The sequence below is a fragment of the Mangifera indica genome, chromosome 16 (genome assembly GCF_011075055.1).
Source record: "Mangifera indica cultivar Alphonso chromosome 16, CATAS_Mindica_2.1, whole genome shotgun sequence".
Taxonomy (NCBI): domain Eukaryota; kingdom Viridiplantae; phylum Streptophyta; class Magnoliopsida; order Sapindales; family Anacardiaceae; genus Mangifera; species Mangifera indica.
Genome location: NC_058152.1, coordinates 9,895,419 through 9,919,679, shown reverse-complemented (window position 1 = coordinate 9,919,679; position 24,261 = coordinate 9,895,419). Strand labels below are relative to the sequence as shown.

Here is a 24,261-nt window from a genome sequence, read left to right as displayed (position 1 = left end):
CAAGTCTCATAGTTCTAACACCTAGTGATCCTTGCAAGGCTTGGAGAGAAAGCTGCATTAACCCATGCTCTTCCAATATTGAATTTGATTCTATTACTTCACCATACCCTTCTACACCTTCATTCCCCTCCGTTTCTACCTGTAATTGAATGACATAGGCCTGTTTCCTCCTACACCTATGGCCTGCTGTGAACTTTTCATCACACCAAAAACAGATACCCTTAGCCCTCTTCTCATCAAAAGTTTCGCTAGTTACTGTTTTAGAGGGCAATGCTGATGGTAACTTAGGAATGCTAGGAGTAGGTAATAAGCCTAAATAGTTATTAAGCTTTGGTGGTGTATTACCCGTCGTCGTCGTCGCCATTGTAGGTTTTGGATTCCATGGCACTTAAGGAGTTCTTGCGACTGGTTTTGGCTATTCTTTGATGGCTGCTACTGTAATCTCCTGTAGCTTAGCTAATGCATATGCTTCCGCCAACGTTTTAGGTCGAAACATTCTTACAGGCATTTATAAGGAGTCCACTAACCCCGATAGGAAAAAACTCAAGCCTTGGTCTTCCCTAATACCTGCCCTCGGATATAATTCTTCAAACGCATTCATGTACTGCTGAAGGGAACTTGTCTGCTTCAAATTCTGTAAATCTGCAAGGGGGTCGTCATAGCCGTAGCTACCAAATCGTGCCCTCATAGCCATAGCATACTCTTCCCATGTTAGTCCTGTACCAGCCCTAGATTTTGTGAAACTTTGATGCCATTGAATAGCTCTTCCTTCCAAATGAAGTGCTGATATCTTGATGCGATCCATATCCGGCGTAGCATCCACCTCGAAGTAGTATTCTGCCTTAAGCATCCAATTATCAAAATCTTCGCCGTAAAACCGAGGGAAATCAAGGCGTGTCTGTCGCTCCCATTGTTGTCTCGGCTCATGGCCAGATCACAAATTTCCTCCCTCTCGTCGATTTACTGTTTGTGTCACCACCTCCGCTTGTTGAAGACTGAGACCACTAATTAACCTTTTGAGATCTTCCATCGATTGTTGCATTTGTTCTTGTGTCTCTTGAAGACGACTCTGCTGTCTATTTTCCGACTCAGAGATCATCTGTACAATCTCTCGTCGTAATTCCTGATTCCGTGTTCCATCCGCCATGGCCAGGAACTGCTCTGATACCACTGATGCCGACGGCTCTATGAATTAAGCAGGTTCAGGAATTAAAGAAGAATTAAGAGTAAGAAAGGTTGAGAACTACAGAGAAAGAATTGAGAAATTGCAGAGAATGAAGAAACAGAATCTTTGATGATAATTCGTCTAACTACTTTTCCCGCCTATACTCTCCTTATTAATCACGCATAGTAATCCATTTTTACAAAACGATGTCACACTGTTCAGTGTTCCAATTATACAAAACGACATGACACTGTTTATACATGCATCGCACTGTTCATACTTGCATTACGTAAATCCAACGGCGTCGTTCAGCTCCCATCTTCATCTCCATCTTCCACGCCAACTCTCCCTTCTCTTCCTGTTCAGTTTGCATCAAAACACCCTTCAGATTTTGTAATAGTTGCAATTTCCTTTTTAAATACTACATGGTAACGAGTTAATCTTGGCCAAGGTTTTGTTTTTGAACATCGTCTAAGAAAATTTAAACCATACTACTGGTTTTTCATTGGTCTTTCTCATTCAGCTGATTATTTGTCTTTGCATTTGTAAATTTGTTGCCCATCCATTTTTTGGAGTTTGATGGTTCTAGTTAAGTTTGACTATGTTGCCCTTCATTTACATCATGAAATAATCATTTTGATTACATCCAAGTTGATATTTGGTTAAATTTTATGTAATTATGTTAAAACTAATATGTTTTAAAGTGCTACTTAGGAAGAGTCAGGTTGGTTGAGGTTTTGCATTGATTATTATCAGATTCATTAACGGCTTTGAATCCTTCAGACGGTGAATTCCATTGAATCAATTTGATATGTTGATTTCGGAAACAGGGAGAATTCTGGAACAGATTGATGAAAAACTTTGGTAGTTTAAAGACTACCTGAGTAAGGATATCAGGGTAGTATGTGATAATGCGTGTAAATAATTTGTTGTTTATGTAATGTGCCAAATCCTCATCCTTGTATGTTTGGCTAGCTTCTTTCTAGCAGGAGGAATTTTGAAACAAATTCTAGACCTTTTATTGATAAAGTTGAGAAAGGCCGTGACTATTGTCACCTTCATCTTTTAACTATCCACTAACAAAGATTGCAAAGATTATGCTATCAAGGACAATAATTTAAGACAAAAAATCATGCAATTCACTCCCTAATTTATGTAATCTGTTTCCTAATTTCATGCCAATATTCTCCACTGATTAAGCACAATATTAGCACAATAAGAGTTGTCAATCGAAACTGAGATGTTTAAGAAGATGTGACAGTACAATGTGGCTAAAAAAGGTACAGATCAATTATATTTAACATAAAGGATCCAAACAATCTAGACTTGATGAGGAAGATACCTTTTGGGGAGATGAAGCCTTCAGAAGAGCTAGCAAGTGATGAAAGACAATGTGAGATTAGAAAGAAAAAAAAACAAAGCATTTTTGAGAGAACAAATGGCTAAGGAAACATCAAAAGAGAAAGCTGGTTTTGGTGAAGTAAAATGGTTGGAATCTTTGGATTGATTTCAAGATGAAATAACAATTTATTAGTATTTGTTCAATATTTGTTTTTTACTTTATTCCATTTGATATATATGGCTGCTACAACTATCTGAACTATACATAATTGTAGGTACCAATATTGGGCGTATTCCAGGTTCTATATATGCGTGCAGCTGCTGAGGCCTCTGTTTCTCAACAGGGGACCTCTGATTCTGCAATACTGGCTGTATAAATGGTGATGGTTGATGAATTTAAGTTCTGCTAGATTTTTTTTCTTTTTTCTTATGGTATGCATGAAAGAACCCATCATTCTTGACCTGCTATAATTTGCGGGTATGCTGAAAAAGTGAACATGGATGGACCTGGAAATTCTTTTTCGCTATGAAAGCGGTGAAAACCATATTCGGCCGAAGGTAAACTTGGTTTTGGAAATTGATTTGGGCCAAATCTAACTTGTTAAAAGTTTATGGCATTGATAACTAGCATCAAAATCTAAAGCTCTCTCCAAGTTTGAAATTAGAAATTATCACCGAATTGTTGTTATTTTGCATGATGTGTAATATATTGTTATTCTTAAAAAGCCAAAATATAGTCAATTTTTTACCATTTTGTTTCGATAAAAATTCATATAGGAAACTTCATGCTGTTGGTTTAATTGTTGTACAAATTGACACTGAAAAATCTCGTGCAAACCATGTCAACGTAGTACTCACTGTTGGTGCTTCTACTCCCTTATTATTCCAACAAAACTGGACAATTCACCACCATATTTTCATGTAATTGTCCGCAAAATTAATATTTCTTAGCATGGGCTGCCATATTTTATTCAAGTGGACTCAATGGAGGCTGTGATTGCAGTGACATAAATGATTAATGATCAAACTGAAAATAAAATGGTTGATAATTAAAAGATGATCAAACTTCGGTGCTTTCTACAAGGTCAGCTTTTATTGCTCTAGATACTGACAGTTTTCTTGAAAATTTCTTTGGCATTTTATTTTTCTGACCAAGATGATCCTCTTTGGACTTAGTGGTGGTGTAAGATGACTTGCAAACTAAGGAATTACATGTTTGTGTTCTGAAGTTTGTAGCAGTTGATCTACAATCATATTAACTGTTTTTTTACCAATGAGTCTAATATACACTTGAAGTAATTAATGGTACCTATTAATGTCTTGAATGTTTGTAATTATAGCACTCAGGTGTCCAACGAATTGGGAGCAGGGAATACAGAAGCCGCGCATTTAGCAGTAGAGACTTTGAGGTTCTTATTGCCTCTCAGCTTTTACTCAATATGAAAACGTTAATCTATATATTCTAGTAGTATAAAACCACCATGATTATGATGGATCAGGCAATGCTAAAGGCTGTGGATGGCAGAAGATTGGTGCATATGTTAATCTTGGATCGTATTACTTGGTGGGGATTCTTTCTGCTGTTTTGCTAACCTGAGTTGTACACATTGGTGCACAACCTGGACCAACCAGACTCTTTCTTGGTAGCACTTCAAAACCTAGTTGTTTTAACATGATTACATAATCAAATTTAACTCAATATGAAATCAGATGTAATCAAAATGATTATTTCATGATGTAAATGGAGGCCAACATGGTCAAACTGAACAACATCCACCAAACTCAAAAAAATGTTAAGGGCAAAAGATGCAAAGACAAATAATCAGCTGAATGAGAAATACCAATTAGAAAAACCAGTTATGTGGTCTAAATTTTCTTAGACAATGTTCATAAAAAACATTGGCCAAGATCAACTCAGATACCATGTAGTATCTAAAATGCACATTGCAATTTTTACATAAACTGAAAGGCCTTTCCCCTTATATATGTTTAATAAACTTTTTATATAACTGATTAGAGAAAAGATCCAACAAACAAGTAAAATGAAAATCTTGAGACATGACATAAAACGAAGGACAAGATCGACCCACCTAGTCTTTTTTTTGGCCAAGTAGACACAAGTCCTAACTACAATCTCACACCCAAGTTTGGTCTAAGACAGATTGATTCCTAAACCTCTTGCTGTACAAGAGATCTAACTAGTTATCTTATCCTTTCAAGGACAAGTCTAAGCTGTGAATGCCAACATAAACTTTGTTTAAGTAAATATTTTAAGAGGGGTAATATCATACACATCATTGCCCAACGGCAAAAATTAAATCAACTGTAAATTCTCATTAAGAAAAAACTACTATTAAAATTTTGAATGTGTCTAAAGCAAAGCTTAGAACAAGAATCATATTACTTTGAGCAACGTCTTTCTGCAATAAACTTGGCAAACACTGCCTTCCAAAATCCAGAACTCACCATACTAAAATTTGATAGGCAAACAAAACCCGCTCTACTCTTTTCGAACAAAGTAAAGCTTACCCATTACATGAAGAATAGCAACAAAAGCAATGAAACCAATACTCATGACAAGCACAACATTTGGTGAGATCTTAAGTCCCGGTGCATCATCTGTGTAGAACTGGAGCATGGTACCAGCAGCACCACCTGATGCAGCAGCACCACTTGAAGTCCTTCTCCTACGCATGCTGGCAGCCGCCGCTGCACTTCCTCTTGGCGCTCCAGTCAAAGCCATTCCTAAGCCATCCAACAATCAAATTTCAAATCCCCAATTCAACATTTCAATAATAACAACTTTACCCAAATCAAGCACAATCAAAATCTCCTCCAATGCAATGTCAATAATCAAACAATTTACAAATCAACCCACAAACCCAATTGGCAAATACAATTTCCAAATAAAAACCCAAATTCGATAAATCAATATGCTTATTAACCAAACCTAAATTTTATAATCAAAACAAGCACAAACCAGGCTTCTTAACAATGGAATTTACAAATCAGTCCCTATAAAAATAAGGACATTATAGATTAACCAACCTATCTAAGAAATCATAAATCTTAAAAAAAAATCTAACCCTAACGGTGATTTTATATTCGAAATTCTATATAATAAAATCGATTCAAAATCAAATAGCGATAACGGTTCGAAATCTAAACTTTAAACGCGCAGACCGCATAATTTTGAATCCTTGAATCCTTGAATCAGATCTAGGCATTAAAACGGAGAAAAATCAACAAATGAATACATAAGAAAAAGAGAGAAGAAGGTTGTGAACTCACTGAGTCGACTCGAGATTCTGATCGTCCAAGAATTGCTTTGAATGTACTATTTGTGAAAACGCTGAAACGTCTCGTTTTATTTTATACCTCCTACGGTTTGGCGATGGTCAACCAGAACACAGCTTAGACACGGCAATTGGGCCGGGTCAAATGGAGGCCCAGCTGGAAGTAAGATAAAAAGCTCGCGCACGATAAAACCCCATCTGATAGTAGAGTGTTAGTTAAACCCATGGGTTTATCAAGCTGAATTTAAGGTTTTAATATTAAATCTATGTGATGGTCCAGCCCAACCCAATACTGTTTAAAAAAATTTTTTTTCTACTTCTGCCATTTGGCAGAAGCAGATTGGCCTTTACTTAATTTTCTTATTTATTTATCTTTTTAAATACATATATTTTATTTTCCTTCATTTTCACTTTTATTTACAAATTTTTTAATCTCTCAATCTCAATTATTTCATTATATTTTCAATCTTATTTTTTCTCATTAACTCTCTTTCGAAAAATATCTAAATTCGTAAATAATAATTATTTATATTTATAATTTCATTTTTATTTTAATTTTATCATTACAAAATATTATAAAATATCTAAATTCACAAATAATAATTTTTTATCTTTGAAGAATTCAGAGATTCAGATATAAAAGATGAGTAGATAAATGTCATATAATAGATATATTTTATTTATGTTTTTGTAATTTATACCATATATAAATTAATTTATTTGTATTATGTTATCAATTTATAATATTTTTCATCATATAACTACGGTATTCCTCTGCTACAAGTGAGGGATTATAAATAAAATATTTGGGATACTGTCATCGATTTTAATAACTGAAAAATCATTTGTGTTTAAAAATTTTAATTAAAATTTTTTTTAAAATATTGATTAAATGGGTTTTAATATTGATTAAAAATTTTAAAATATTGATTAAATATTGAAAAATATTTGTGTTTAAATGGCCCAATTAAAGCCCAACCCAGTTCGACTCAATTAAAGCCCGGCCTGACCCAATTAAGGTCGGGCTTAAGCCTTTTATATTTTAATGGGTCGGCCCGGCCCAAAGGCCTATTACTGTTTGGGTCTTAGGCCTAACTCGGCCTATTAACTCAATGGGCCGAGCCGAAGCCAACCCGGCCCATTGACATCTCTGACACAGCTCCACTAATGACACGACATCGTATCCTTGTTTTATACCTAACATATTTTAGAGGGCTTAAATTTGCTTATAATTTAAAAAAAAAAAAAAGAGTTGAAAGTTAATTATTTTATTTACAAGCTATTCAATAAAATATTTAAAAAATTTATTTTTTTAAATAATTGATAAATGTTGCAATCCTCATGATATCGGCATCCCATAATTCATTTTTATTTTCTTTTTCTTTTCATCCACTAAAAATTCATTAATTAATTACAAAGATTATTAAAAAATATCTATAATTTCTAATGATCTTACTTACCTTGAATAAAAAACTATATACAAGTATAACTTATTAAGTTAAATAACATGATACTTTCTAAGCATATGATTGAGTTATTACTTGATAATCAATTATTATATGTTTGATAAATTTATGATTTTCAATTATTATTTTTTAGTAAATAATATTGGTCTAAGACAGATTGATTCATGGTCTTTCACTAGTCTTTTTCTTGGCCAAATATATAATATCTAGTTGGCCAAGAAAAATTTAAGAGGTGTTCTAGAATCAATGATTATAAGTGGTGGGCATGTTTTGGTTCAAATGTTCCATTGCTTTTAAAAGTTGACATTCAGAGTACTCGAACAACCTAGTTTCTTCTCTTATCGTAAAAGAAATTAAAATACTTATTCCTTCATTCATTTAATTAGAAGGAATAAATTAATTTCAAAAAGTGTAGAAATTTTGATTTTTGTTCATAATAATTTTCATTTATTGTCAATGGCTAACTCTAAGTATTATGATGGTAAGGAGAAGATGTGTGATGTTGGTGGAGATGACTTTGAGAGTATAGAAGATGTGGGATGTTAATTTATCTTTCATTCTTCTAATCTTATATTGTCTTTCATCACTTGCTACCTCTTTTGAACTCATCTTAATTAGTACCTCCCTAAGAAGAATCTTCCTCCTAAAGTCTGGATTATTTGGGTCCGTTATGTTGAACATCAATGATTATACTTGAATTTTTTAGCCCATTGTACGGTCTCATCTTCTTAAACATCTCAGTTTTGATTGTCAATTCGTATTGTGCTAATATTGTGCTCACATTGCGCTTGATCAGTGGAGAATATTGGCATGAAATTATATTATGCTTGAATTTTTCAGCCACATTGTTGGCAAGAAATCATGAAATGTGATAACTCATATTGTGCTAATATTGTGGTGGGACTTGTCTCAAGATTTACATTTTACTAGTTTTGTGGATCTGTTCTTTAATCAATTACATAAAAAGTTTATTAAACATATGTAAGGGGAAAACACCCTTCAGATTTTGTACTAGTTGCAATTTCCGTTTTAAATACTACATGATAACGAGTTAATCTTGGCTAAGGTTTTGTTATTGAACATCATCTAAAAAAATTTAAACTGATTATTGGTCTTTGCATTTGTAAATTTGTTGCCCATCCATTTTTCGGTGTTTGGTGGTTCTAGTTAAGTTTGACCATGTTGCCCTTCATTTACATCATGAAATAATTATTTTGATTACATCCAAGTTGATATTTGGTTAAATTGATTATTCACATGATATTTGGTTAAAATAATATAAAATTTTAACTATTATTTATGGAAAAGTTCAAATTATAATATTAAAGAAGTTTGTATTTTTCTCTCAAACTACGAATATAATCTATTATTTACTCTTTTTTAATTCTTATTGGAATCGGATACATACACCTCAATTATAGAAAAAATAATTTAAAGAATTATTAGTGATGCAAATTTAAGAAAAATATAATATAAAATATGCAGGGCAAACGAGATGAGATCATGTGAATAATCAATAGCACTAATACAACCCTTAAAACATTTAAGTCAATTAAACAATAATGTGTATATAAATATAGTTAAAATCGTATTGGAATATAAAATTTCATTATTTAATTCAATTAATTTATATTTTTATTAAATCTTAATTTATTTAGTTTAATCTCATTAAATAATTTATTAGTATTTGAGTAAATTAGGATAAAATATGAATTTTTTTAATTTATAAAGAAATATCATATTTAAAATTTAATTAAGTTCAATGACTAAAATTTTTAAATATACCATAATTAATTATTTAATTAAATGATTTAAATTAAATAAACTATGAAAAATCATTCATATATACTATTATAAGAGAAATTACATAAAGTGCTCAAAATTCATGTGCCCAGAGCAAAAATGCCCTCTTTCGAAGGATTTGAATGAAAATACCCATAATTCAACTACTTAAACAAAAATGTCTTACTATTTTTAAAAATATCAAAAATATCATTTATGTCTTTTACATAGGGAAAATTAATTAAAATACGGATATAGTATGTCATTTATATTTTTCTAGGCCAATTTTTTTGTCTTTTACTTTTATAAGTAAATGACTAATATATACTCATTTTGCCTCTAATATAAAAAACAAAAAACTCTAAATCAAAACAAAATATATATAAAACCAAATGCAAGGTAGTCGAAAATGGAAATCTCAAACCAACTGATAACCATCCTTGCAGTTGGAACATCCAGCAAGCAACAACATTTTGAAAAAAGATTTAGAAATAAATTAGAGTTTTGATTATTTATGTTTGATCGTTGTTTACACAATTTAGGTTTGTCAAATAGACAATAAAACATAGTTGTTAATAATTGTGGTTTATTTATCTAAAAGTATAATCATCAACAAAGAAAAAATCTAGATACAAAACACACAAATTTACAGATAAATTATACAAACTACGTAGTTTGTACTGTTTGTGTCCTATTAATTTCAAACTACAATAAAAAGCGTATAAAATTATGACAAGCATGGTAACCTTTTGTAATACTCCTCAGATGCTGAACAAAGATTTGTTTACAGTGGAAGGAAACATGATAGCAGCAGAGTTAAAATCCAAACCGGACGCCCTCATCTCATATTGCACATGATCATCATGACTGTTTGCCTCTCTTTAGACTCAAAAATCATGTGACAAAATCAAAACATGGGCGGGTTTCAGCGAGAAGGAGCGTACATGATAAACGCATGGGATGCTGACTTTATAAATTTTTGCGGAGTGTAGAAGCTATTTTATTCATTCAAAAAGATAATTTGGGCAGTTTGCGTAGTTTGTACGATTTATGTTGCTTTGCATATTCTTGAGTCTAGATTTCCTCTCCGTCGATGATTACACTTTCAAACAAATAAACCACAATTATTAATGATCGAGTTTTACCATTTGTTTAGAAAATATAATCATAAACTCAATTCGTGTAAACGATAACCAAATATAAATAACCAAAATTCTAACTTATCTTTGAATCCATTTCTGAAGTATTGTTACTTATCGGAAGTATTACTACTTGCAAGAGGTTTCAACTCCAAGGATAGTCGTTGGTTGGTTTGACATTTCCATTTTTGATTACTTTGTGTTTTCTGCATTTAGTTTTATGTATGTTTCGTTTTGATTTTAGTTTAAAGTTTTTTTTTTTTTTACATTAGAGGCAAAATGGGTACAAATTATGTCATTTGCTTATAAAAATAAAAGGCAAAAATGTTAGCCTAAAAAGTACAAACGACAACTCATATGTCTATTTTAATTAATTTCTCTCTATATAAACCCCCGTGTTTCATGCTTTCTTTACACCATTAAGATTTATCATTCACATTTTTAGTTTCACTAAACATCTATTACTGTGAGTTTGATCAGAAGAAAATTCAAATTTTTTAGTTTGATTTGAAGAAAATCAGTTCATGGTGTTAAAGTATTTATATGAATTTTAATTCAAAACTTTATTTATCCATTAATTCAATTCGTGTTTTAAATACTTCGTAAAATTTTTCTTGAAATTAGGAGGCTTAATTGATATTTGCAAAAATTGGGTGTTATGAAAGAAGTAGGGGGTAAATTGATATTTGTATAAAATTATTGTAAATTAGTATATTCAATTATGATTTCAAATAGAATTTTGGAATACATATAAACATAATAGGTGTAATAGATAGATATTTTATCACAAAACTCAAAATCTTTAAGCCCATATAAATTATGTAAATTTTTTGCCCAAGAAATAAAATTTATCATATTTATATAGCTTAATATAGATTTTTTGGAAATTTTTTTTTATTAATATTGATTATTATAAGATCAATTAAAATGGTTGAATATGTTTTGGTTCATCAACGGAGGAGAGTGGATTGAGAGTGATCTTGGATATTTAATTTAATATCTCATATTATAATTACAAATTTTATACTAATGATGAGCATATGGACCAAAAAACCTTATTTCATTACGTGGCGAGAGATGATTGGAAGTACAACTTCAACCAATAGACGCCCTTGCTATGTCACAATCCTAATTTCCCTGTAAATGTTCTTAATTCAATTCACTTTCTAAAACCCTAGATCCTAAAATGATGAGAAGAATCTCTTCACTCCTCACCGCTACTAACAGACTATACTCGAACCCACAACCCCCACTACAATTCCACTCCATACAGTCCCTACGATGCCCCAATTCGATCCCAAGAAATATTTTTTCAAGCAAAATTTTGATGGGGATTAGGGCTTACAGTCTTTTGAGCTTGAATGACTTGAGAGATAATATACCTAGAAAAAAGAAGACCAGAAAGGGGCGAGGGATTGGTTCAGGGAAGGGAAAAACTGCTGGGAGAGGACATAAGGGCCAGAAGGCTAGAGGCTCTGGGAAGTTAGGGTTTGAGGGGGGGCAGACTCCAATGCGACGTCGATTGCCGAAAAGAGGATTCAAAAACCCTTTTAGCCTTACCTTTCAGGTACCCTTTTTTATGTATATGATGAGTTTGTTGAGTTTAAGATTGGAGTTTTATATATATATATTTTTTTTGTGGGTTGTGTCAAGTGTTTGATTGATTGGTTTTGTGTTTGGCTGCTGAGAAAATTGTGGAGTATTAGAAAAGAAATATTTAGCTTAAAGTAATCGGTAAATTACTTATGCTAGCTCAACCCACTCTGATTATTTTAAATACTAATATGGGTTTTGATTATACTTGTATTGAGATGCAAAATGACAAATTTTGGCCTTCATGTTTGTGCCATCATTTTTAATGTTTATTTAGTCTAATTGATATCAGCTGTATCTATGTTGTGGAAATAACGGGGGATTCTGTGTAGAATTATAGCATTTTTGTGTTTGTATTGAGTTTGGTTGTTAATTTAGATGTCCATGTTGGGGGATCTTTTGAAGTTGAAATACGAGGATGAATCTTCACCACAATTTTTTGTTGTCCTCCCTTGCATCCTTGCCTCAAGAATCCAGTTCTGTTCAGATCACATGTTCTACAATGAAAGATAAAACATGTCGCTAAAAGAAACCTGTCAATGTTTACTCTTTGTTGAACTAAGAGATAAAACTTCACTGTTTTTATCCTAAGTTTTTTATGCTTTTGTTTTTCTTCGGTATCTCATATGTTATATCAACCACCTTTATTGTACAAATGCCATATATGATTCTCAAATTTTCCATTCAATCCACTTGTTGTGTAATTTTTCTTCTGGTGGGAAAATGCCATTTGCAGTCTTCTAAAGTGCTTCATTGTCAAGTTCTAGTAGTTATTCACTGTCTACACACTGGCACAAAGCCAATGGTGATGGTGTTTGAAACCAATTGTGATTCCTTTGTTGTAACACCTTGGACAGATGTTTTAGACCTGGCAATGTTGGGTCTGTCTGTGGAAGTTTTTCTAGTATCTTTGGCCCTTTATTCTTATTAATACTATTCTCTTCCATTTCCTATCCAAAATACATGGATCAATAAAAACATGTTCCTCTATATTCTTTAAATGTATTATCAATAAAATTTTCCTTTTCTTTTATTGAAGTACTCAAGGTTGTTTTTCCACATTTAAACCTCACTTGATTATGGAGCCTTTCTTTCAAGTATATACCTTAATGACTTGCTCATATTTTCTGTCAGCCAGTAGGGTTGGGAAAGATTGCATATCTAATAAATGCAGGGAAGATTGATTCTCATGAATTGATCACAATGAAAACTCTCAAGGTATGTAACTTCTTGGATATTTTATATGAATTATTTCATTCATGTTGCTTTGGTTCATACTGACTGTCATCGTTTCGGTAGGATGCTGGAGCCATAGGGAAGCAGATACAAGACGGTGTACGATTGATGGGACGTGGAGCTGAAAAGATCGAGTGGCCTATTCATCTGGAGGTAAATGTATATGTGTTTTCATATTGCCTTTCGTCCGCAAATTCTAATCATAATCTGCAGGGTTTCATACGATTAATATATATTATCCTATTGCTTCATAATGTTCAGAATTTATGCTGTTTTTGGCTTAAAAATAGGAGTGTTGTCACTCAAGGGTCAAATTTTATGAATGAGAGTCATCTTTTATTTAATTATCTGTGTATTTATGTTCCATAGTTTTCTGCTAAACTGATATTAGGTTTATAGTTGTGTTACTTTTTATAGACTGGTTACTGGAAAACATTCAGCATTCATGATATATTGACTGAAATCCAATTTTTCGTTGATGATTTTACGATCATAATCCATATTTGCGTTTACTGCATTCAACTAATATGCACTCATGTAAATGGGATTTACAGGTGTCAAGGGTGACCGTTAGAGCGAAAGAAGCGGTTGAAGCAGCAGGCGGTTCTGTCCGAAAAGTTCATTACAACAAATTGGGTTTGCGGGCATTACTTAAGCCAGAGTGGTTTGACAAGAAGGGGAGGTTGTTGCCAAGACCAGCCAGGCCTCCTCCGAAACTGAAAGATAAAGTCGATAGCATTGGCCGCCTCCCAGCGCCAACCAAACCTATTCCATTCTTCACTGAAGAGGGGGCGGCAACCTCGCTGTCTGCCTAGTTTGCCTAATTTTTGAGCTGTTTGTAAGCTTCAACTTCAAGATTTGTATTGCCAGGATAGTAATATCATGCAGGCAAATTTTGATTTGCAAAAGAGACTTTTTGTTCTTGTTCTGCTTCAGTGCAGCTTGACATAAATTATCAAAACATGAGAAGGGTGTTCATGTATTAGAATCAATATAATTTTTGTTTTTAAAAGCAATCTAATAAATTTTAGGAATCTCCTATATTTCTAACAGTATGTTGAAACTAAGTTTTGATAATATGATGTTCAAACACCAATTAAATATATATAGTCACATGCTAGTTTCATTGAAGCATACTCTCTAAAGACTGAGTAACTTGTATAACCTTGATTAGTCGGCTGTATATTAAACTTATAATAATGAAACATTTTAATCATATTACCAGTTTTATGTTCGAAAACGTATCTTTGATGTAAGTAAAAAGAGGTCAAATGACTCTTTCCTATGAAGGTGTGATGAAATAATATATCCTTATTTTTTAAGTTTGAAAAACTATTTGATCGTATGCATCAATGAACTATAATTTTTTTTTATAATGTTAAGGTTGTTAATTATATTTTTTGGGGTTCTAAGAAATTCAAAAAGAATTTGAAATTTGAAATTTCAATATGTTTTTTAATAGTTTAAAAAACAACAGTTATATCCTCAAAGAACTGAACATTTACCCCTTATATTATTATTCACAATTCAATCTAATAAGAGTATTATTATAATATTTTATACTCTAAGGACAAAATGCAGTTAATTATACTCTCTACTATAATATATGAGCAAAATGACATAAATATTTTTTGAATGTTAAAATTAAAATTGACTTTGACAGACAAGTAGTACAATAATATTTTTAAAGACCAAAGGACTTATTCCCATCCAAAATTTACTTTTTTTTTTAAGTTCTTACCTATTAACTTTTAAAAACCAAAATACTCACACATTTGTTAAAATAAATTGTTAGGTTAAGGGTAAAATAATTATTTAATTAAAAATATTTAAAAGCTAAAAATTTATCATATTCCCCTCAACCCTTAGTTCAAAAATCTAATAATATCCCCCACCCAAGATATGAAAAGTGACTATTTCTCCCCTAGGGTTGTAATTTTTTTTTTTCTAGATTTTCTAAAGAGTTTCTTCATCACTTTCTTCCTCCATGTACTCTCTCTCCCCCTCTAACGCTCCCTCTCCCTTTAGATATCACCGATTGGCACTTCTCATTTCTTTCCTCATCTAGTTGCATCTCGTCAATCAATACTTCTCTATTGTGTAGGCATCTAGATGACAATTCAATTTCGTTCATTTGGCAAATGAAGACAAACGATTTGTCAGATCTTCGTTGGCCCATCTCCATGAATTAGCTCTTTATGGTTGGAGAGAGAGAGCATTGATAGAGGGATGTTGACGTCAATAGAGAAGATAGGTCGTCAGTCAGACTTTGATTGTCAAAGAAGGGAGGAAAGAAATGAAACCGTAAGGAAAAAATATAACATTTCAAAGTTTAATTTTATGAAAAAATTATTAGTTTTCTAAACATAAGAGGAAATTGATTTTTTTAATTATTTTTAATATATTAATAATCAAATGATTATTTTATCCTTAAAACTTAACTAGTTTTATTAATTTTAACAACTTACAGATGGGTATTTTAGTTTTTAATAGTTAACGGATACCAATTTAAGATTGCAACAAACTTTGGGTGAGAATAAGTCTTTTAACCTTTTTTAAAATTAAAAAGAAGGGAATCTATCGTTTTCTCCTACCTTGGATAGGAAATACTCATTTGGCCAATAAAATAGCATATAGCATGGAATTAAACCCATCATCATATAAGTTATAAGTTGAAAAGCTATTAATTCCCTAATTCTATTCAGTGATCATATTTAGAACAATCTGAGGTGCATATATTTTTAATACATAATTAAATACGTAAATAATACATTATTACTTTGATATTATCTTTATTAAAAAATAAAAAGGGTCAAAGGACCATTTCTGACCCAAGTTTTATCCTAGTCTCAAAAGTATATTTACGATAGATAAAAAACTCAAATACTCATTCATAAGTTAACTTCTATTTGAATTTTTTGTTAGAGATAAGAGTATAACTATTTTTTTTTTTAATTCTAAAACCTAAAAATTATATCATTTTTCTTCTTTAATTTAGAAAACTAACAATTTTTTCCCATGATTAAATTTAAAAAAACTACATAGAGTTTTTTCCTTCCATCTCTAGCGATTGGTTGCATTCTCGCCATTGGCCAATTTTCCCACCATCTTTTTCTCCTTCGGTTGAAGTTCCCATTGAATCGATTTCATCATATTAAGGCAATTCATCTTGGTCTCTTCATCAAACCAAGACAAATCTGACGAAATTGGTCTGGTGGGAATGTTAGCTAAGGGGGAAGAAGATGGTGGGAATGTCAACCAATAGTGAGAACAACAACTAGTCATCGAAGACGGAAGAAAAAACCCTAAAGTGGAAATGTAGTTTTTTAAAATTTAATTATAAAGAAAAATTGTTAGTTTTCTAAGTTAAAGAGAGAAATAGTATAAATTTTAAAGTTTTAGCGTTTATAGGTAAAATGACAATTTTACTCTTATCTTTGATAAAAAATTCTAACTAAAGTTATTTTATAAGCAAATGTTTGAATTTTTTATTTGTCGTATATATACTTTTTAGATAACACAAACGAGGGTGAGAAATAGCCCTTTGGCCAATAAGAAAACCTAACACTTTGAACAAAGTCATTGCTTGCCCATTGAAAACCCAACTCAAGATCACACTCTCACGTGCTGTACCAAATCCCACGTGTGTGCAAAGTTGTGTTGTGTTCTATAACAATTTTCTCACGGAGCGAAGCCACTGGAACTCGAAACAAGGAAAAAGCTAAAGCTATACTGGGCATGGCTGCCACTAAAGCCTTCAGCCTTACCATCCAAAACCCCTCCACTTGCTTCCCCGCCAAAAGGGCACGCAGCCATCCTAATCTTCACCAACGTTTCACTGTCAAGTGCTTAGTTCGTCCTGCTTCCGACAGCGCCGCCACGGGTATTACCGCCCTTTCTTTTTTTTTGTTCATTGCATTGAGTTAGAATCTAACTCACAAGTTAGATGATAGGGTTTTATTATTATTATTGTGAAGAATTGTGTTGGAGTAAATTACAGATGAGATTGTGTTGGTTTGGTTGGGTTTATTGAGATTTTTACTGTACGAATTTATGAATTATTGGGAAAATTTGTGTATATGCTTGTATTAGTATTTAATTGTATGTAAATGGCAATGTTATGTGCGTCAACAGTTTTTGAATTGACAATTCATGTTTAAAATTTCCTTTTTTATGTGTCTATGCGCGTGTCCAGTTAATATTGATGCCCGCTTGTTTTTGGAGATTAGGTTTGGCAGAAAGGCCGTGGAGTGTTTCAAATGCTAGACTTGTTCTTGAAGATGGTTCAATATGGAGGGCTAAGTCATTCGGTGCTTCGGGAACACAAGTTGGTGAAGTGGTTTTCAATACATCTTTGACTGGGTGAGATGATTTAATGTTTTAGTTTAATTTATTCTAATTGATCCTAGAAGGGTTTCTGTGTTGTAGAAAATTTGAAGAGCATGTTTGCTAAGTTGTGTAATCTTCCTTTTCAGCCTTTGAACATCATGTTTAGAGTGAAGAGTATGTTGTTTTTCTTATAAATCTTTATTTGTTAAAAATTAGAAAAAAAAATGTTAATTCTTCTCTGTAAAGAAGCTAAGTATGATAAATCATAGTATAATTGGCACTAGTTTTAGCCAAATGAAAATAAAAAATGGACAAATATATGGCATAATATTTTGCAATAGCTTTTTGAGATTTTACAGTGGTGTGTGGCTGTACCATGCCAACAAATTACAAGTTGACAGGGTTACCAAATTTGCTGTTAAGTCAGCGGTTCAGTGGCATGAGAACTTATTGGTCAATCATAAATTGAAAAAAATGACATTTCTTTGTTTTGCACATGATCTATTTTGGAGTGAAAATATTTGGGTTTTGGCTGAACATGAGGCATATATAGAGTCTGATTCATGGTTATAAGACACTTTGCAGGTATCAGGAAATTATAACAGACCCTAGTTATACTGGTCAGTTTGTCCTGATGACCAACCCACATATCGGCAATACTGGTGTCAATTTTGGTTAGTTGTGTTCATGTTTTCTAACATTTGCACCCTTCTCTTAGTTCTCTACATGAAGTTAATTTTATTGCCATCCTTTTTAGATGACGAAGAATCTAGGCAATGCTTTCTCGCTGGTTTGGTAATAAGAAGTTTAAGTATTAGGTAAGCTGTTCTCTACTGTTGCTTCCAGAAACTGCATAGTCACAACTTTCACTGATATGCATTGGCCATATGTTAATCTAAATTTTTCAATAAATGTTTTGCAGTACTTCAAACTGGAGATGTGCAGAAACACTTGGTGATTATTTGGCAGAAAGGAATATCATGGGGATTTGTAAGATATATTCTATGGCTTAAATTATCTCACCAATGTCAAAAGAACAGCTATATTTGTTTGAAAGCTTTACTCTTTGTTTACAACTGCTAACATGTCTTTGCTTTTGGTGCTTTCATTATGCAACAGATGATGTTGACACACGTGCAATCACCCGCCGTCTAAGGAATGATGGAAGCCTTATTGGTGTGTTAAGCACAGAGGAATCTAAAACAGATGAAGAACTTCTGGAGATGTCTCGTTCATGGAACATCGTAGGTAAGAATATGTTGCAATTAATGGAAGGAACCTGTGGAGGTTATAGAAAATAAGTAGTTCTGAATATTCTTGGTTTTGTTCTGCAGGTGTTGATTTAATAAGTCCTGTTTCATGCAAAGAACCTTATGAGTGGGTTGATACAACACAGTCAGAGTGGGAGTTTAAGACTTACGGGAGACTTGGAGAAACTTACCATGTTAGTGTTATTTCTCTAAATTTCTGTTTGGAATTACTAGATTGCAAACAATTCACACTCACAAGTTTTGTTTCTTCTTGAATTTGAAGGTTATTGCTTATGATTTTGGAATCAAGCACAATATATTAAGACGTTTAGCATCCTATGGCTGTAAAATCACTGTAGTCCCTTCAACATGGCCGGCATCAGAAACTCTAAAAATGAAGCCGGATGGAGTTCTTTTCAGCAATGGCCCGGGTGACCCATCTGCAGTTCCATATGCTGTTGAAACAGTCAAAGAACTACTGGGAAAGGTTCCTGTTTTTGGAATCTGTATGGGCCACCAGTTGCTTGGGCAGGCTTTGGGTGGTAAAACTTTTAAAATGAAGTTTGGTCACCATGGAGGAAATCATCCAGTTCGTAACTTGCGAAATGGCCGTGTAGAGATTAGTGCGCAGGTGTGATCAAGTAACCAATATATGATACATGATATCCTGAATTCTGAATTTTCATTTATAACACAATTCTGCCACATAAAAATTTGGCTGGGATTAGGGCTGGATTCGAGCCGAGCCGAGCTCGGGCTCGGCTCGGTTTTTTTATGGCCGTCTCGAGTTCAGCTCGAGCTCGACTCGAGCTGAACTCGGCTCGGCTCGAGTTCGGCTCGTTTTCGGTTCGGCTCGTTTTTCATATCAAAACGACACCGTTTTGTATATATATATGGATCAAAACGACGACGTTTTGTGTAAAAAATTTAAAAAAAAAATTGTCGAGCCAACCCGAGCCAGCTCGAGCTCGATCGAGCCGAGCAGAGCCCGGCTCGTTTCGGGCTCGAACCGAGCCGAGCTGAGCTCGAGCTCGAGCTGGCTCGGCTCGAATCCAGCCCTAGCTGGGATCAGACAATAACTTGTACCATAATTATCCAAAAAAAAAAAAAGATAATAACTTGTACCTTTTTCCTAAGGCTTCGACAATGATAGATTGACTTCACGTTTCTTGTAAATCCATTTGCCTGCATGTTTTCTTTACTCTTCTATGTTTTGTTTTTGTGCTGATCTCACCTTAAAATTATTATTGTGGCAGAATCATAACTATGCAGTTGACCCTGCTACACTTCCGAAAGGTGTAGAAGTAACTCATGTCAATCTTAATGATGGAACCTGTGCTGGGCTCGCATACCCATCCTTAAATATCATGTCTCTACAATACCATCCTGAAGCATCCCCTGGTCCTCATGATTCAGACTCTGGTAATGCATATTTTGAATGAAATCTTGACAAAAATAAGTTTTCTAAAATTTTGCTCTGTACACCCGTAAAATTTCATATGCCAGCATTACTGACACAAGGCAAATATTGCTGCAGTTTTTAACGATTTCACAGAGCTGATGAAGTCTGTCAAACAGCATACTTGAGCTCCCCAAGTTATATATGGCAGTTGAATTGGGGCCCTTCACAGAGTAATATTAATGGTGGTGGTGGTGGCCCTTCACAGAGTTTGGCACTCTTTGTTCTTGAATTGGGTTAGGCAAATTTTGTTAGTGCTTGTAAAATCACTCTAGATTAAGTTTGTTGCGACATTGTCCTTAAATATTGTTTGTTCACCTTTGATTTTAAGATATTAACTCTCAAAAATTTCATGTTGTACGAATCATTTAGACTATAATACCAGGAACTTTCGTTTTCTTGACACAAGTTATATAGACCTGTAGAATTTTACCTGTTTAAAATCATAAAGAGGTTTCATAGAAGAATTAAGCATTTAAGGCATACAAATGAAACTATGTGCACTTATTTTTTAATATCTAATTAGGTATTTCGATGATATATCATTATTTGATTAACTGATTTTAAATTAAGAATAAAACAACATATAATCATATAATGACACATTATCTGGTCATTTAGTTGGGTATACAAAATTTGGTGCATATAGTATTGTTTGTATACAATAAAATAATGTATACCTAATTGTGAATGTTCAATTAGATATTCAAATGATATGTCATCATTTGATTGGTATATTATTTAAGCATATCATTTGATTTGTGTATTCGTCTTAGAAAGGCAACAAAATGAAGGAGTCGTTATATGATTAGAAGGCATGGATCTTTACGGGCAGAGTTTATGTATATTCTTCAATCTTTGGAAGATCAACAACATTAGGCGGAGTTTATAATTGCTTTTCTTGCTACTTGTTCATCTATACGGCAGAAGATAAAAGCATGTTTGCTCCTGATGTGATTCATCTGGATGAGACTTCACTATTTACATATGCAATGAGTTTTGATACTGTGGTTGAATTTTTATGATCAGTCAAATCAGTTACAATGTTTAACCCCATGAGACGAGGAATTTTAGTACTTGGGATTTTTCACATTTATCCGTTTAAATTGTCTTCTGTGTGTTTTGCCGGAGAAAGTATGGAAGCTGCAAAGGTGAGAAAGAGAGAAAATTGAGCAATGGTTGGAGAAGTTTAGATTGTTTCTGAGAAGAATGTTTGTCTTTCAAGCCAGAAAAAATGAGCTTACTCGTGGCGATCACTGGCGAAAACGAAGATGGAGAGATCTTCATTGATCTCTTGGAATGTTGCCTGAGTGGAAATGAAGCTACTGGAGCTACACCGACTGAGAAAGTCATGAGAGACAATGTGATAATATAAATCTCTCCTGGTTCTTCTGGCTTCTCTCCAAGAATAATCCATTGGTTTAAGCTTAAATAAGAGGAGATAACAGAAAATTTGCCATGTCAAATAATGGAAATCAGCCTGGAAGCTGGTTATTGTTCATGTAGCTTTATGTGGAATTGGTTTCAGCCTGATGAAGATCGTTGCAGCTACTGTTATTCAGAATTTTGAAGTTCAGATATGAGATTTTGATATAATATTATAACCGCATTAATCAAGTAAGGACATTTTGCCAAAAAATTCCCGATCGGTTCACTTAACAATAAGTATATACATATCTATTTTAAATATATTTTATATATGTCTTATGAGATTAAATAATTATAAATTACGAATAAAGTATCAATTAATTCATCTGATGAAACATATAAATGTATACTCAATATAGGTATACATAGTATTGCTCTTTTCATTTAAAACAATGCTATTGGTACATAAATACATACACTCATAATATGTCATCGTATAATTGAGTATTATTTTATCTTTAATTTAAAATCACCTAATCACTTGATGATACACATCAAATATAAATCTATTTGTATATACAAAACAGATGCACATAATTTTATTATTTAGTTTATTTATAATTTTACATGTTTTAATTCCATATAAACTAATGCACAATTTTTTTTTTTTTTTTTGGCTCCTCTGTGACATTACAAACATGAAGTGTTATGCAGCTACCCCTTCAAAATCAAACGTAACCGGCATGATTTTACTTCCCTCTTATACACCCATGTTCAACTTAATTTCTTTAAGGTGAGATTCTTCACTCACATCCAACATTATTCCTCCCAAGTGTTATTAGGTATATGTTCTCCTCTTACCCCAAAAGTACTAAACCTAGTTTCTTTTACAGCTGATTGATATGAGATAACCCATTAACATCTTTCTTACATATTAGATTATCAGTTTGATATATCTCACAATCAATCACCTAAAAGAGTAATAATTTATTGATGGGACATTTACTTCAACCAATCACTCTCGAGAACTTTTAAGATGGTTATTAAATTTTTTTTACCCAAAAAATTAATACAAGAGATGAGATTACATTTTATCCACTAACACCTAACCCTTCTTTCAACTAACAAAGAATGACCCGACAATTCTTAACCAATATAAGGTACTCAACATGAATTCAATAAGGAACATATAATCCATTGGCTTATTGTTTCATATAAGCAGGTCGAGGTCACAAAATTAGAAATGCTAAAATTAAAGCACAAACTTCCTAGGTCTATAAGCATTTATGCAAGAATCTCATATAACAATTTGCTCAAATTTGCTCCTCTACCAAATAATGCAAAATTAGTTTTTTTTTTCAAAGTCACCACAAAAACCATCCTAAAACAATAAGAATCCCAATTCAAGAAACAATTGTCAACAATGAAAATTAAAATCCTCCTAATTGCAGATTGTGAAATTAAACTTATTTTGTAAAACTACCCCAAAACAAAACAAGTTGCCACCTAGATCTACAAGAAGCAAAAGCCAAGACCATTAAACTTGCAAAATTCATCATTTCTATACCTCAACTTGATTCCACATAAACAATCATCACTCATCAACAAAAACAAACACTAAAAACTCACATTTTTTAAAAACAAAAAAAGGGAAAGTCAGAAAAGAAAACCCAGATAAGGAGTTCATCTATTGGTCTCAATAACCAAAGTTTCTCAAATTTTTTTGAGCTTTGAGAGTAAGCCAAGGTTTACCCTCAGATAGGTTGACTCTGCCCTTGAACAAATATATGGATACTGTTAAGTTATCATTTGATCTAAAAATTTAAACTTGTCAGTAAAGACACAATATTAATATTTTTTTTCAACTAGGGCTTTATTCCCGATTATATAGTACATTTTGGATTATTTATGAAAAAAAAATTGTGGAAACAATATTAATATTTCATGGTTTAATTAGCATAGAGTTTATGTTGGTTTCATCAATCTTTTGGATTGCAACTTGACATGAAGTCACTAGGCAGAAGAACTGAAAAGAAATCTGCCACAAAAAGAAGTCAAAAAGGGCTGCAAATGCCATTAATTCAACTTTGAAGAGTTGAAGTTGAGTGAGCTGGTTTGTGTTGATCAGGAACATGTGCAAACCTGACAATCTCCCTCCCAGTGTGCATCATTGAAATCAGACGACAAAATTTCTCATCTCTAATTGTATGCAGTTCGAAAATGAGATGAGTGTGGAAGCGCATCCAATGTGGCTACAATTATTCAAAACTACTATGTTCAAACCCTGGCGAAACAATCCCTGCTCATCCTGCTCATCTTGGATCAAGATTCTCTCGTGCTCAGGTATTTATCTAAATAAACTATAAAATTTTGATGGATGATTAATAGAAATTGTCAGTGACAAGCCTAACACTCTTTAGTGTTTGAAAAATAGTAGTTACTTCTTTTAGGTTTAAAAAATTAGTAGTTTAATATTTATTTGAATTTGAAAAATTAATAGTTTAGAATATTAAAAATATCAAAACCCTTCTTTAAACTCATTATTTTTTAGTTGACTCTATATATTTTTACTTTTATTTAATTTTAGTCTCCTCTATTATATCTCTCAGTCTGACACTATAAATTGTACATATAAAAAATAAACTAGATCGTGCATGAGTATCTAGTATCAAGATCCTCTTTTAGTATGATTTTTACTTGAATAAAACACCGTATTTTCATTAGTGGTAAATTAAAATAACAAAAACAAGAATAATTTTGGACCATAAATTGATCAAGAGTGTAAATGTGTTATAAGAGCTACAAAAGTTTGAGTGAGTCTAAACTAGAAAAGAATC

At 32.6% G+C, this 24,261-nt stretch overlaps 3 protein-coding genes across 4 annotated transcripts; 2 read left to right on the top strand and 1 right to left on the bottom strand.

Annotated features, from left to right (window-relative positions):
- Positions 1-4,820: 4,820 nt before the first annotated feature.
- LOC123198732 (protein transport protein Sec61 subunit beta-like) lies at positions 4,821-5,251 on the bottom strand. Its single transcript, XM_044613490.1, has one exon. It carries the CDS (start codon positions 5,247-5,249, stop codon positions 5,007-5,009), a length of 243 nt encoding a protein of 80 aa, XP_044469425.1. The 5' UTR covers positions 5,250-5,251; the 3' UTR covers positions 4,821-5,006.
- A 6,062-nt stretch (positions 5,252-11,313) lies between these two features.
- Positions 11,314-14,070, top strand: LOC123198637 (50S ribosomal protein L15). The gene is made up of 4 exons (XM_044613367.1): positions 11,314-11,756; positions 12,917-13,000; positions 13,082-13,171; positions 13,573-14,070. Exons 1-4 carry the CDS (start codon positions 11,376-11,378, stop codon positions 13,831-13,833), a joined length of 816 nt encoding a protein of 271 aa, XP_044469302.1. The 5' UTR covers positions 11,314-11,375; the 3' UTR covers positions 13,834-14,070.
- A 2,620-nt stretch (positions 14,071-16,690) lies between these two features.
- On the top strand, positions 16,691-20,459 carry LOC123199783 (carbamoyl-phosphate synthase small chain, chloroplastic). 2 transcript variants are annotated; one of them, XM_044614838.1, is made up of 10 exons: positions 16,694-16,901; positions 17,248-17,380; positions 17,933-18,021; positions 18,105-18,165; positions 18,270-18,337; positions 18,467-18,595; positions 18,682-18,791; positions 18,881-19,228; positions 19,854-20,019; positions 20,135-20,459. In XM_044614838.1, the coding sequence occupies exons 1-10, from the start codon at positions 16,757-16,759 to the stop codon at positions 20,182-20,184; spliced, it is 1,299 nt and encodes a 432-aa protein (XP_044470773.1). In that variant the 5' UTR covers positions 16,694-16,756; the 3' UTR covers positions 20,185-20,459. The 2 variants fall into 2 exon arrangements, 1 of the variants encoding a protein (XP_044470773.1); XR_006498419.1 differs by lacking the exons at positions 19,854-20,019; positions 20,135-20,459 and adding an exon at positions 19,659-19,798 and having other exon boundaries at positions 16,691-16,901; positions 18,881-19,314.
- Positions 20,460-24,261: the final 3,802 nt, after the last annotated feature.